General features: G+C 38.0%; 1 protein-coding gene across 1 annotated transcript in view; it reads left to right on the top strand.

Annotated features, from left to right (window-relative positions):
- The window catches only part of INVS (inversin), a 144,414-nt gene that overhangs the window by 86,498 nt on the left and 43,481 nt on the right, over positions 1–14,435 (top strand). The window contains exons 9-11 of the mRNA XM_082843192.1: positions 686–841; positions 1,573–1,802; positions 5,610–5,716. Of these exons, the coding sequence (XP_082699318.1) occupies positions 686–841; positions 1,573–1,802; positions 5,610–5,716 (493 nt within the window). The remainder of the gene's footprint in view (positions 1–685; positions 842–1,572; positions 1,803–5,609; positions 5,717–14,435) is intronic.

Below are 14,435 nucleotides of genomic sequence, written 5' to 3'. Positions count from 1 at the left end.
CAGCATAATGTGAAACTCACACATAGTCAAAATTACTCTTTCAAACCCCTTACCAGAGAGGAGACTACATTCCATCTCACTTTTTTCTCCAATCTTGAAATGAATTGCTCTTTTTGAAATTGCGCCCTGAGGAAATAGCTGACTTGCATTTGGAGTCATGTTGTATGAAAAATGCACTCAGTGCAGTAAGATACACATACTCTCAGTACCATGTGGGTACACAGACCAACTGCAGGAATAGCACAGGTAACCAACTGAAGGAACAGTAGATTGACGGTCCCGTCACACAACCCATCAAGGACATATACTAATTGAGTGGGTTTGTGGGCAGAATTGCCTGCATCATTTAAATCATTTCTCTTTGTCATTTTTTTGTTCTCTTACTCTCTTAGAAAGAGGAAAAGATAATAAACTAGTAACTGAGGAAACCATTTCAGAACAACAGGATGGAAAGGAAGAAAACAGTGAGATGAGAAAGGTAGAAGGAAAGGGGAAAAGTGTGAGTAATACATAGGAATAGAAAGGAAGATAGAAATCTGTTAAAGTTAAAAAATAGAGAATCCTGAAGATTAAATTGCATTTAGCCAAAATGATGAGAAAATCAAAAGTGAAGAAGACACATAGTATAATAAAAAGGTAAAGCTGTTATTTGGAAGCTCTTCACTTTCTTTCGCTCCCTTTTTAGCTTTACATGCTGCTGCCCTTTCTGGCCATGTCAGCACCGTGAAGTTATTATTGGAAAATAATGCTCAAGTAGATGCTACTGATGTCATGAAACATACTCCACTTTTCCGAGCCTGTGAGATGGGACACAAAGATGTGATTCAGACACTCATCAAAGGTTAGTTATTAAGAGTGCTCCTAACAAGTCACTCTCAAAAGGTAGGATTTCTTGCATTCACCTTATTTTTTAATAGATTTATTTTATTTATTTATTTACTTACTTATTTTTGGCTGCGTTGGGTCTTCATTGCTGCATGCGGGCTTTCTCTAGTTGCAGCGAGTGGGTTACTCTTCGTTGCGGTGTGCGGGCTTCTCATTGCGGTGGCTTCTCTTGTTGCGGAGCACGGGCTCTAGGCGCGCAGGCTTCAGTAGTTGTGGCTCACGGGCTTAGTTGCTCCATGGCATGTGGGATCTTCCCGGACCAGGGCTCGAACCCGAGTCCCCTATGTTGGCAGGCGGATTCTCAACCACTGTGCCACCGGGGAAGCCCCTCCATTCGCCTTTGAAATATAGCTTTACATGGCAGAGAGCTGCCTGGGTAGAAGGATGGAGGGAAGAGCCTGGCATCAGGAAACTCAAGGTTCACTGCTAGCTCCACCTGTTAGTAGCTGTTTGATTTGCAAAAAGTCACTGCACCTGCCTGATCCTCAGTTTCACTTTATGTAAAAGGGGAAGGAGTCCTACCCTGACCAGTTCACAGGCTTATTGTAAAAATCTGAAGTAGATGATATACATGAAAGCTTTTTGCTGAGAGTAAAGCGTTTAAAGGACTGTTGTTATATTTTTTAAACTTCTTTTTGATAAATGTTCTCTGTATTAGACATTTTCATTATATTTTTGCTTTTTCAGGTGGAGCAAGGGTAGATCTAGTCGACCAAGATGGACATTCTCTTCTACACTGGGCAGCGCTGGGAGGAAATGCTGATGTCTGCCAGATATTGATAGAAAATAAGATCAACCCAAATGTGCAGGATTATGCAGGAAGAACCCCACTGCAGTGCGCTGCATATGGGGGATATATCAACTGCATGGCCGTGCTCATGGAAAATAACGCAGACCCTAACATTCAAGACAAAGAGGTAGAAATTCTACGTCTTTTTTATATTGTCTGCTCCAAAGTGTTTGGAGCATTGCCTCTTTGTTAACTAAAATTAAGGAAGACAACAATTTACCAAGTGAAGAGATCACTCACAAATCTGTTAATTAAAAGTGATTTGTATTTGTCCATGTTCTCTTCTAGTCCTTGCCTATATATGCATATATAATTTAACAAAGTCATCATATAGAACGGGAACGGTTTGATAACTTTTATAAAATATATATATGGCATATGATTATAGGTATATAAATATATATATCATATGATTTTACAAACCACATTTTGTTTTGCTCCCTCAGAATTATCACCAGTACTTTTTCAATTGGTATATAATTTTTTTCATAATCATGGATGCTTAATATTCCAAAGTTCTGAGAGCTTTCTGTAAAATAACTAATTCACTCCTCACAGCAAGTCTATAAAGTAGTTACTATTATCATCCCTGTTTTACAGAGGAGGAAGTTGAAGCTCATGGAGCTTAAATAATTACCCTAAGGTGACAACAGTGGTGGGAGTATTGCAGGGGAGTCAGGTCCAAGCTATGCCTGTAACCTAGACTTTAGAATTAAATCAGTAACTTCCTATTGCTGGATACTTTTTCATTATTTATAGAACATGTTGCATTAATCATCTTTGTGCATTTAACTTTTTCCTTTTGGGTTATTCTCTTAGAATAATTTCATGTAAGTGAGATTTTTGAATCAAAGTAATGAATGGTATATGAATGTGACTAGGCTCTGATATATACTTTCACACCAATTATTAAAACACACAGGTTAATCTATGCTTCCCTCAGCTATGTAGCAGTGTATTGATTTCTCTCAGTTTAGCCAATATTGACATATTTTGCTAGTTTACTTACTTTAACTCTTTTAAAATACTAGCATATTATGTTTTCCAAGTCAGAAAATATATTCCCTATTAATTCACTGAATAAGTATTTATCAAGATTGTTACTATATGTGAAAGTAACATAATGAAAAATGTGTAAAATATGGTCCCTATACCAATGTTATTAGAAATGCATCTTTTATACTTTGTTGTACCTTTTACATTTTTTTTTACAAGTTCATACGTAAGTAGTATATTACTTATGTAAGCTACTTCCCAATTCTGTTAGTTTTCATGTGTATTGTTTTGGACTATCCAAATAAACAATCATGCTGTCTGTGAACAGTAACATTTTTATTTCTTTCTTTCCAATTCTTATGACTTTCATTTCTTTGTCTTGCCTTATTGAACTAGCTAGGACCGCCAATGCAGTAGAACTGGTGATAGCTGACATCCTTAAGTCATTGTGGCTTCTCAGGGGAAGCTTTAAATATTTCACCATTGAATGTGATGTTTGCTATAGATTCTCTTATATTTTTGGTTGCTAAGAGTTCTTCTAAATCACAATTAGCTGTTTAATTTTCATCAGATACTGTGTCTGCATCTATCAACATGATTATGTTATTTTTTCTATTCTTTGCTATTAATGTGGTGAATTACATTGATTACATTGTCCTACTTATGATATATTTTTGAAATATATGTATTGATGGATTTTTGTTTGCTAATATTTTTGCATTTCTGTTCATGAGAGAGATTGACCTATAATTTTCCTTTCTTACATTGTCATGTTTTGGTAGCAAGGTTACATTGACCTTATGAAAAGAGTTAGGGAGTAGTCCCTCTTTTCTTATTCTCCTAAAGAATTTGTGTAAGATTGTGTTAAATTCTTCTTTAAATGTTTGGAAGAATTCCCTGCTGAAGTCATCTGGTCTAGGGGTTTTCTTTGTGCAAAGGTTGTTAATAACTGATTCAGCTTCATTAATAATTAAAAAGACAATTCAGATTTTCTAATCATTTTCTGTTCAGCTTTGGTAAGTTGCATTTTTTTTGAGAAATTTATTCATTTTATTAAAAATGTCAAATGTATTCACATAAAGTTCATCATACATTCTGTTTTCTATTTTATGTCTGTAAGACCTGTAATGATTTCCTCTTATTCATTCCATACATTGGTAATACATGTTGTCTCTTTTCCTTTTTTTAAAATATTTCAGTCTTGCTTATTCATCTCTTCAAAGGACTCCAGTCTTTTTTAATTTTCTATATTTTAAGTTTTTCACTATTTCATTGGCATTTACTCTTATCTTTATTATTTCCTGCCATCTGCTTCCATCAGATTTGATTTAATATTTTTTAAAAGATTCTTTTGATGAAAGTTTAAATCATTGATTTTTTTCAATATTTTTTTTCAGTATATGTATTTAAGCATGTTTCTTATTCTAAGCATGCTTTAGCGCCATCTTACAAATTTGGATAAATTGTACGATCACTATCATTCAACTCAAACACTGTCTGATTTCCGTTTTGATTTAGTATTTGACCCATAGATTATTTAGAAGTGTATTATTTAATTTCCAGGCAGTTGGGCATTTTCTCATTATCTTTTTGTTTTTGATTATATTGGTTTCCTATTGCTGCTATAAAAAATTACCAGAAACTTAGTGTCTTAGAACAACACAAATTTATTATCTTACTGTTCTGGAAGTCAGAGTCCAAAATGTCCTAAAAACCAAGGTGTTGGCAGGAATTCATTCTCTTTGAAGGCTCTAGGAGAGAATCTGCTTCCTTGACTTTTCCAACTTCTAGATGCTGCCCACATTCTGTGGCTTGTGGCTGCATTCCTCACAGCTAGCAGTGACTGGCTGAGTCTCGCTCACGCTACATCACTCTGGCATTCACCTTCTGCCTCTCTCTGTCACTTACTTATAAGGACACTTGTGGTTATATTGGGCCCACCTGGATAATCCAGGATAATCTCCCCAACTCAGAGTGAGCTGATTAGTAACCTTAATACCATCTACAACCTTAATTCCCCCTTTCCATTTAATATGATATAGTTACAGATTCCAGAGATTAGGATGTAGACAGCTTTGCAAGGGAGTTCCTTATTCTACCTACCCCACTGATTTGTAGCTTAAATTTTACTGTAGTTAAATAACATACTCTGAACTATTTTAATCTTTCAAAAGCTTTTGAGGCTTTCTTCATATCCCCACACTTGGTTGATTTTGGTAAATGTTCTATGTATACTTGAAAAGGGTACTAATTTTGTCATTGTTCGATGCAATGTTTTATATACATATCACTTAGTTCAAATTTTACATTGTATTGTTCATGCCTTCTGTATCTTTACTGCTTTTTTATCTATTTGTTCTATCAACTATTTTAAAGATGGGTTAAAAATCTCCCACTGTGATTATGGATATGACTATCTCCCCTTTCAATTTTGTCAATTTTAATCCTGTATATTTAGAAGCTGTGCTATTATGTGCATACAGATTTAGGATTGTGATATCTTCCTCTTTGACGCCTTTAACTCTATGAAGTATTCCTTTTTATCTCTAGCAATGCTTCAAGCCTTTTTTATCTTTCATGACATTGAAATGTTTTAAGAATACAGGCCATTTATTTTATAGAATTTCACTCAATTTGAGTTTGCCTAATGATTCATCATAATTAGATTCAAGTTTTACATTTTGGGTTGGAATATTGCATCAGTGATATTGAATTCTCAGGGTATCACTTCTGGAGACATTTGATGCCTCTTAACATGGTATTAATTTTGATCATTTGGTTAAGATACAGTCCATTTTTTTCCACTGTATACTCAATATTTTCTCTTTTTGTAATTAAGCAGCTTGAGAGAAGTGTTTATATATTTGAGTCATCATAAATAACTATGTGTCCAAAAATACTGACACCAGATGTACTTGATTTTTCTTTATGTTTGTAGGGAAGGACAGCTTTGCACTGGTCCTGTAACAATGGATACCTTGATGCCATTAAATTACTACTAGACTTTGCTGCTTTCCCTAATCAGATGGAAAACAATGAAGAGAGGTAAGCCATTGATAAAAGGAATATATTGTTGTTCATCTCACATCCTTTCTGCCATATTTTAAAAATCTCAAGTTTAGATATTGGTTCAGAAATAAGTATATTCATAAGGAAACACTACACAAAGAAATCCTGAACCAGAAGAAAAGAACAAAAGTTCTATGCAGTGTTGATTTAGAATCATGGGATTTTTTTTTTTTACATCTTTATTGGAGTATAATTGCTTTACAATGGTGTGTTAGTTTCTGCTTTATAACAAAGTGAATCAGTTATACATATACATATGTTCTAGAATCATGGGATTTTAAAGCTACTCAGAACTTTAGATATTGCCTAGGGCAAGCTCACATTTTCCAGATGAAGAAATTAGGGCTTCTGGCTTTTGGCTGGTAGCATCAAGTCAGGGGAGTCCTGACTCACCAGGACTACGAATTCGGTTAGGCCAGTGGAATGTGTTATATATTCAAGAAGTTTCTCTTGATGAAGAGGATATTATCAGTTAGTGGACAGAGGTGCCACCATGCAGCATGAAAAAATAAGGAAAAACTAAGATGAAAGTTTGGGATTTTAATTTAAATACAGATTTCTTGAATAATATGAGATCCACAGATTTAGGCTGGAGTTGTTGTCCAAGAACCCAGGCCCAATAAAAAGGACTAGACATAGTGTGAAGTCTAAGCAAGAGAGATTCTTGATGGTCTTGGATCTAGGAAGATTCTAGTAACTTGTAGGTAACAAATAAGATGGTAATCAGATTTCCATACCCGAGTCCCCCCAGCCCAGGTCTGTGCTTTAGTTTTCATTGTTCATGGATGCTGTCACTAAAATGGCCCTGCAGTGACACCATCCCCACACTCTTGGTCACCACCAGCTCTTTCTGTCAGGAGATGGGAGACTCTGTAGGAAAGAGGGTTTCTCTAGTCCTGCTGTCTTGGAGGAAACATGGGGCCTTCATCTTTCCCACTTCTTTCAGAACCTTTCCCCATTAGTTATACCTCCACCTGTTATTCTCCAGTTCTCTTTCTTCTGAAGTTTGTCTTCTTTGCCTTCTCTCACACTGTCTTCCCTGCCTGCATTTCTTTATCATCACATTTAGACTGAAATCTGTGTCTGAATGGTCACTGACAAATTCCTAGTTGATAAATCACATGATGTCTTCATGATGTCTTCTCTGCCCACCCTCACTGGCCTTTCTTTATCTCCTTTCTATTGCCTCCTCTTCTTTACCTTATTGAGCCTATATCTTCTCTAAGCTTCTGTGACAGTATATTTTCTTCTATTGTATTTATTTATTTTTTTATTTTGGCCGTGCCTCGCAGTTTGCGGGATCCCCAACCAGGGATCAAACCCTGCAGTAGAAGCACAGAGTCCTAATCACTGGAACGCCCGGGAATTTCCCCAGTTCTCTTCTTTTATTATTATTTATTTATTTATTTATTTATTTTTGGCTGCTTTGGGTCTTCGTTGCTGTGCGTGGGCTTTTCTCTAGTTGTGGCGAATGGGGGCTACTCTTCGTTGTGGTGCGCGGGCTTCTCATTGCGGTGGCTTCTCTTGTTGCAGAGCACGGGCTCTAGGTGCGTGGGCTTCAGTAGTTGCAGCATGTGGGCCCCAGAGCACAGGGGCTTCAGTAGTTGTGGCACACGGGCTCAGTAGTTGTGGCTCTCAGGCTCTTGAGCACAGGCTCAGTAGTTGTGGCGCATGGGCTTAGTTGCTCCACAGCATGTGGGATCTTCCCGGACCAGGGCTTGAACCTGTGTCACCTGCATTGGCAGGTGGATTCTTAACCACTGCACGACCAGGGAAGTCCCCCAGTTCTCTTCTAATCATGCGCCTTCTCCATTTCTTTGGCTTCTGTTCCATTTTTTATTTTTTAAATATAAACAGTCTTCAAGGACTAGATCTCTTCTCTCAGCCTATCTCCTTTGGGGACCTGACCAACCACCGAGGCTTCCGCACTCACTTGGGTGCTGGTAAGTTCTCAATCTCTATTTCAGACTCAGCACCCCTCCTTGGTTCACACTGTCATCTCCACTTCATTACCAGCACCATTGTCTAGATCTTGCCCTCTTTGACTCTTTCTGGGATTATCGCAGTGCCTTACTTGTTTTCCTTCCTTTGATCTTTCCCTCCTTCAATTCGTCACCTTCCAAAGTAGCCTTTCTAAATCATATTGCTAATATAATTGTTAATCATGTCATTCCCCTGTTCAAATGCAGTCTCGTCCAAGAAGATTGTTCTGCCCCACAGTCATGTGTCCCAAACTGTGTTCTCCCTACACTGTGAATCTTTACAGCATTTGGCACATTTCACATTATGTTATGATTGTATGTAATCTGTCTTCCCTATTAATGGAGAGCTCCTGAAGATCGTGGTCATCTCTGTATTGCTCACAGTGCCTTTCATGAAGTAGATGCTCAGTAAATAACTGTTGAGTTGTCAAATCGGTGTTTTCAGGCTCCTAGGAACATCACCCTGCTTCATACCAGCCTTAGAAACTTATGTGGAATTCTTAGACCATGTGCAGACTTAGATAAAGCAGATTAGTGTGCCTTACTTTGGGAGTGATAAGTAACAGGGAAGAGCTAAATCGGACTCCACATTGGATCTGTTTCTTTGACTTTAACCTTTGCTTTTCCTTCCTTTTGTTACTATAATCATACTTAATGGCCTGCCTCAGGGAACGCTGCCCACCTGTGAATGGCTGCAAGAAAAAGGAAACCAACACATCCCCTCACTGAGGCTGGCCATTCCAGATGTTTTGCAAGACTGGTTGCCCTTTTATTTTACTTCCTCACTGCCTCTTCCTCTCTGATTCTGTAAAAGAAACTGGCATCCAGACCCAGATAAGATGGTTTTTCAGAGACACTAGTCTGCCATCTTGGTCTGCCGGCTTTCCAAATAAAGTATTCCTTGCCTCAACACCTCATCTCTGATTCATTGGCCTGTCGTGAGCAGAGCACGCTTGAACTTGGTAACGATTATATAAAGAACTCACTGTCTCTATTATAGTCAACTGACAATTGCAAAACAAAAAAAGACTTGAAGATTTAGGTATTTGAACACTTAAGGAAACTGGAAAGCCAAGTGAAGTCCTCAAGGCTGAGGTTTTGACATTAAAACAGATATGTGGGGCTTCCCTGGTGGCGCAGTGGTTGAGAGTCCACCTGACGATGCAGGGGACACGTGTTCGTGCCCGGTCCGGGAAGATCCCACATGCCGCAGAGCGGCTGGGCCCGTGAGCCATGGCCGTTGAGCCTGCGCGTCCGGAGCCTGTGCTCCTCAACGGGAGAGGCCACAACAGTGAGAGGCGCGTGTACGGGGCGGGGGGGGGGTGCGGGGGGACGGGGGGGGACTACAATGAGGTATAACCTCACGCTGGTCAGAATGGCCATCGTTAAAAACTTAATATATGCTGGAGAGGGTGTGGAGAAAAGGGAACCCTCCTTCACTGTTGGTGGGAATGTAAATTGGTGCAGCCACTATGGAGAACTATATGGAGATTCCTTTAAAAACTAAAAAAAACAAAAACAAAAACAGATATGTGAAGGTGCTGAAGGTTTCTCCCTTTGAAACCCTGAAAAAACAAAAGGGAAAGATAAGGATGTATTCTATAACAGTGTTTACTGCCTGACTGCTATTTTTTTAAGAAACAATAAAAAAAAGTAATATTTTTTAATTCAATTTCCATTTATATGCTAACCCTTAAATTTCAGACCTAAGTAAGCATGTGAATTAAGGTGCTTACTGCCTGCTGGAGTAAACATATGTTTAATTACAGACCAAAAGACCAAAAGAAAGAGTCTCCTAAGTGTACTTGCCAGTCTACAGGTAAAAAGAGACAGTGGCAATATCCCAATCTCCTTTAATGTTTCATCAGCCATGCACCTTGATGTACACATGTCGGGACTTGGCACTGCCTTTTATATTTATTGACATTCCAGTGTAGGCATTCTACTTATTCCATCAGACCATTCCCACATGGCAAGTCCAGTTGAATCTTGTCGCTTGTCTTTATCTACATTGTTTCTTGACTGGTTACCATCAATGTAGTGCTAATTTTTACTTCACGTGCATTGACACAAACCACTTGATGTGCACTGTATAGACATAATTTTTGCCAATCACTGCTGATTTTCAGTCAATAACTATCTGACAGCCATACTCTGACATAGATGGGAGTATTCACAACACTAGAATGTTTCTAAATTGAGTTTGGGATGAAGAAAAATTCAATGGTAATAATCACAATATGGTCAGTTGCTTAAACACTAGGTATAGATGTCAATCTTAAACCTTGCTAGATATTTGGATTGTGTCTCCGTGAATCAAAAATTGACTGAGAATTGTAATTTGAATAAACCAATTGTTAAAAAAAAAAAAGACATTTTTGAGAAAATCAGGAGAACATGTATTTAGAGTGGGCATTAGATGTTACTAAGGAATTCCTGTTAATTTTGTTAATACAAGGACATTGTGGTTATGTTCACATTATTTATAGATGAATCTAAAATGCAGAGAGATTAAATGATAGGAGCTCTGGGATTTGCTTTATTTGTTTGTTTATTTATTTATTTGCCGTACTGCTGCTCGGCTTGCAGGATCTGGCAGTGAAACCGCCATGTCCGCCAGGGAATTCCCCTGGACTTTGCTTTAAAATACTTGAGCAAAAATAAAAAGGAAGGGGATAGATGAAGCAAATACGGCAAGTTTTGCTAATTATTAAATTTGGGTAATGAGAATATAAAGCATTATTATGCTGTTCTCTTTTGTTTATGCTTGAATTTTCTCATAATAAAAATATAATTTTTTTGTAATAAAAATATTTAACATATTTGAAATGCAACTTTCTATCCACAAGCAGCCTGAGAGATCTAGTTCTTCTTCTCCCCTTCATTTCACCTTTTACAGATGAGGAAATAGAAGCTCAGAGAAGTGAAGAGAATGCCCAGGGGTCTGCTGACTTCCAGTTCAGCATTCTTTAGGGTATATTATGCCCATGTCATTTCTTTTTGTCATATTTGTAAGTAAATGCATAATTTGGGCCTCATTTTCATAAGCCATATTTTGATAATACTATTTGTATACTATGTGAAAGACACTATATATTAGTAATTATAGAAAAAATGATCAAGCTTACTAAAAATACATATGTTATTTGCATGTTGATTTAGAAGCAGTTTCATTCTATAGGAGACATATATTTTCAATAATTGATAGATGAATTATGGAAGGATTACTGAACAGGGAGTCATATGATTTTAGTCCTCATCTAGATTTTGCAGGTAACTAGTAACTTGACCTTCAGTAAGTTGCTTAATCTTTCTGAGTCTGTTTATTCATTTATGAAATGAAGGTGTTAAACTAAACCTCTAAAATTCAGTTCAGCTCTACTCTTGTGTGGTACTATGACTCTGATGATTTTTTCTGTTGGGGAAAGTACAGTCATGAAAGGCATTTTTTTTTGGCTGTGTGGGGTCTTTGTCGCCGCACACCGGCTTTCTCTAGTTGCAGCGAGCGGGGGCTACTCCTCATTACGGTGAGTGGGCTTCTCACTGCAGTGTCTTCTCTTGTTGCGGAGCATGGGCTGTAGGCACGCGGGCTTCAGTAGTTGTGGCGCACAGGCTCACTAGTTGTGGCGCACAGGCTTAGTTGCTCCGCGGCATGTGGGAACTTCCCAGACCAGGGATCGTACCTGTGTCCCCTGCATCGGCAGGCAGATTCTTATCCACCGCCGCCACCAGGGAAGCCCCTGAAAGGCATTTTATTAATAGAATATATAGTGAAATTTGTGAAAGTTTTTCTGAATTTACAAAATGCTATTTACGTATAAATAATGTTTTAAAGTTTATATAGGCACCTCTACTTTATGGCCTTCTGGTTTCTGAACAGTTGTGGCAGATCAAGCTGTCCTAAAATGGGGGTTCCTTAATTTGAGCATTTAGGACTTCCTTCTGATCTTATATTTTCCTTACTAAAGTGATCAAATCACCCTTTGCTTTTACTGAAAACCTCTCCCTTTTATATCTTCCTGTGACTGTTAGGTGAGTTTTGAAGAGCAAGTTTCTTTTCTGTAATCATTGGCTGATTTTCTGTGTCTAATCATGCATCCATATAATCATCATTTTTCCATCTCATCAATCAAGTGATTATTTCCTCCCAACACCTCTGACCCACTAACTCAGCAACAGTCCCACAGAGGGATCCGATCAGGTGGTTTTTCAGTAGTCATAAGTTCTGGTTTCAGTCCTATGCAAATAATATTCGTGATAAGTGACTGTGCTATCACCAACTGTGCTGCAGTGTATGTCCTGTAATATCAACAATCACAGCTGACTTTTATGAACTGCTTCCTTCTTGCCAGGCGCACTGCTATCTTCCTCACATTGATTATTTCATTCTCTCTTCATGCCAAGTCTGTGATTAGGAAAAGCGGGGCTTAGAAGCACCAAGTAAGTTGGTTAGGAAGTGACAACCATCATTACCATTGTTGGATGGTAGAATTTGGGGTGTTTACTTCAAATGTTTGTACTTTCTGCATTGTTTGAATTCTTAAACTATGTGTCATTTTTACAAAGTAATCATTTTTCTTTAAAAAAAGGAAAGCATACTTGCAAAGATATTAACAGTGGCTAATTCTGAGTGTGGGAGTATAGATGACTTATTTTCTTCTGTGTATTTATCCAATTTGGTTTATATTTCCAAAAGTAGAGAAGATTTTTTTTTTCTTTTTTTGCTGCATTGGGTCTTCGTTGCTGCACGTGGGCTTTCTCTAGTTGCAGTGATCAGGGGCTACTCTTTGTTGCAGTAAGCGGGCTTCCCATGGCAGTGGCTTCTCTTGTTGCGAAGCATGGGCTCTAGTTGCACGGGCTTCAGTAGTTGTGGCACGCGGGCTCAGTAGTTGTGGCTCGTGGGCTCTAGAGCACGGGCTCAGTAGTTGTGGCTCATGGGCTTAGTTGCTCCGCAGCATGTGGGGCCTTCCCAGACCAGGGCTCGAATCCATGTCCCCTGCGTTGACAGACAGATTCTTAACCACTGCACCACCAGAGAAGTCCCAAGAGAAGATATATATTTTAAAGGAATCTTCCTAAAATCACACATCTAGAAAGTAGTCAGTTGAGATTCAAATACATAACTATATGACACTAATACCCATCTTTTCTAAATAATACATTTATCAAAAAGGTATGCACATTGTACAAAATTTAAGGGCATTTAGTAAAACTAAGTGTCCCACTTACCCCTATCTCTGAGGCAACTAGCTTCCTTCCCAGAGGCATCACTGTCACCAGTTTCTTGGGAAACTTCTAGAGATATATTTTACATAGATGAGCACACAGGGTTGTGTTCTTTTTATATCAGTGGAGCACACCATAATACTGCTCTGTCTCTTACTTTTTTCTCTTTTCCTTCCTTGAACAAGTCATCCTGGAAATTGTTCCTTATATATGCATATACCACAATAATGGCCGCGTTATGCAGATGAGTTTATTACATGGATAGCCTGTACTTTATTTAACCAGTCCTCTGTTGATGGAATTGAGGTTGTTTCTGTGCTTCTATGAATATCCTCGTACATACAGCATTCCACACAGTAGAGCATATCTATAGGATGAATACATGTAAGTGAAATGGCTACGTCAAGGGCAGATCATGAATAATTCCTGTATATCGTGCCAAAGTGTCTCCCCAAAGATTAAGGTAGCATACGGAAAGCCTGTCTCCCTCCACCCTCGCCAGCAGAGTGTGTTATTAAACTTTCTGATCTTTGCTAAGCTGATCATTAGATTAAAGTGCTCACTCATATTAGTCTTAATTTGTATTTCTCTTAAATGAGTGAGGTTGAATATATTTTTATATGTTAGGAGCCACTAGTATCTCCTGTTTTAAGAACTTGTATCTTTGTTTGGTATTTTTGCCTTATAAATATTTGTTATTTTTATGTAGTTGGATTTATCAATCTTAAGGTTTCTGAATTTTTGTATCTTTTTTTGGAAAAAACTTTTCACTCCAATATTTTTAAAAATCTTCCATGATTTCTTCTAGTACTTTCATGGTTTCTTTTTTTTTTTTAATATTTAGGTCTTTGCTTCATCCATTTTGGAGTGAAATGTGATGTAAGAATCTTTTTTTTTCCAGATGGTTGCCCAGTTGTCCCAACTCTATTTAATAACCCATCCTTACTGTGGTGATTTAAAGGGCCATCTTTATCATAGACTAAATCTCTCCATTTGGAGGTATAGTTTTCATTTCATAAGCATTAACTATCAGTGATCATGGGCTCAAACTTATGAATCTCACAGAATATTATTTGCAGTGCTTTCTTCAGATAGGAGCAAGGAATTACTTGGAACATGGGGAAGAAGAAAAGTGATCATGTGTTCTGATTTGTGAGCAAGTTAGCAAAACTGAGGAATAGACATGGTCAGCAGCACCATATAATTCCTGTATATCGTGCCAGAGTGTCTCCCCAAAGATTAAGGTAGCATACGGAAAGCCTGTCTCCCTCCACCCTCGCCAGCAGAGTGTGTTATTAAACTTTCTGATCTTTGCTAAGCTGATCATTAGATTAAAGTGACCCCAGCTTCACCCTTGTTTTGTGTGCATCAGAGAAGAAAGGAACAGTCCTGGAGTACAGAAGATAGCTTTGCCTGAGGAACTTTTCCACATCTTAGGATGAGTTTTCCTTCTGCTGCGTAATGTTGCCAGTTTAACTGTGCCCTGA

The sequence above is a fragment of the Leucopleurus acutus genome, assembly GCF_964270905.1.
Source record: "Leucopleurus acutus genome assembly, chromosome: 7".
Lineage (NCBI taxonomy): Eukaryota > Metazoa > Chordata > Mammalia > Artiodactyla > Delphinidae > Leucopleurus > Leucopleurus acutus.
Note: the sequence above shows the minus strand (reverse complement) of the source record. Positions and strands in the feature narration are given on the sequence as shown.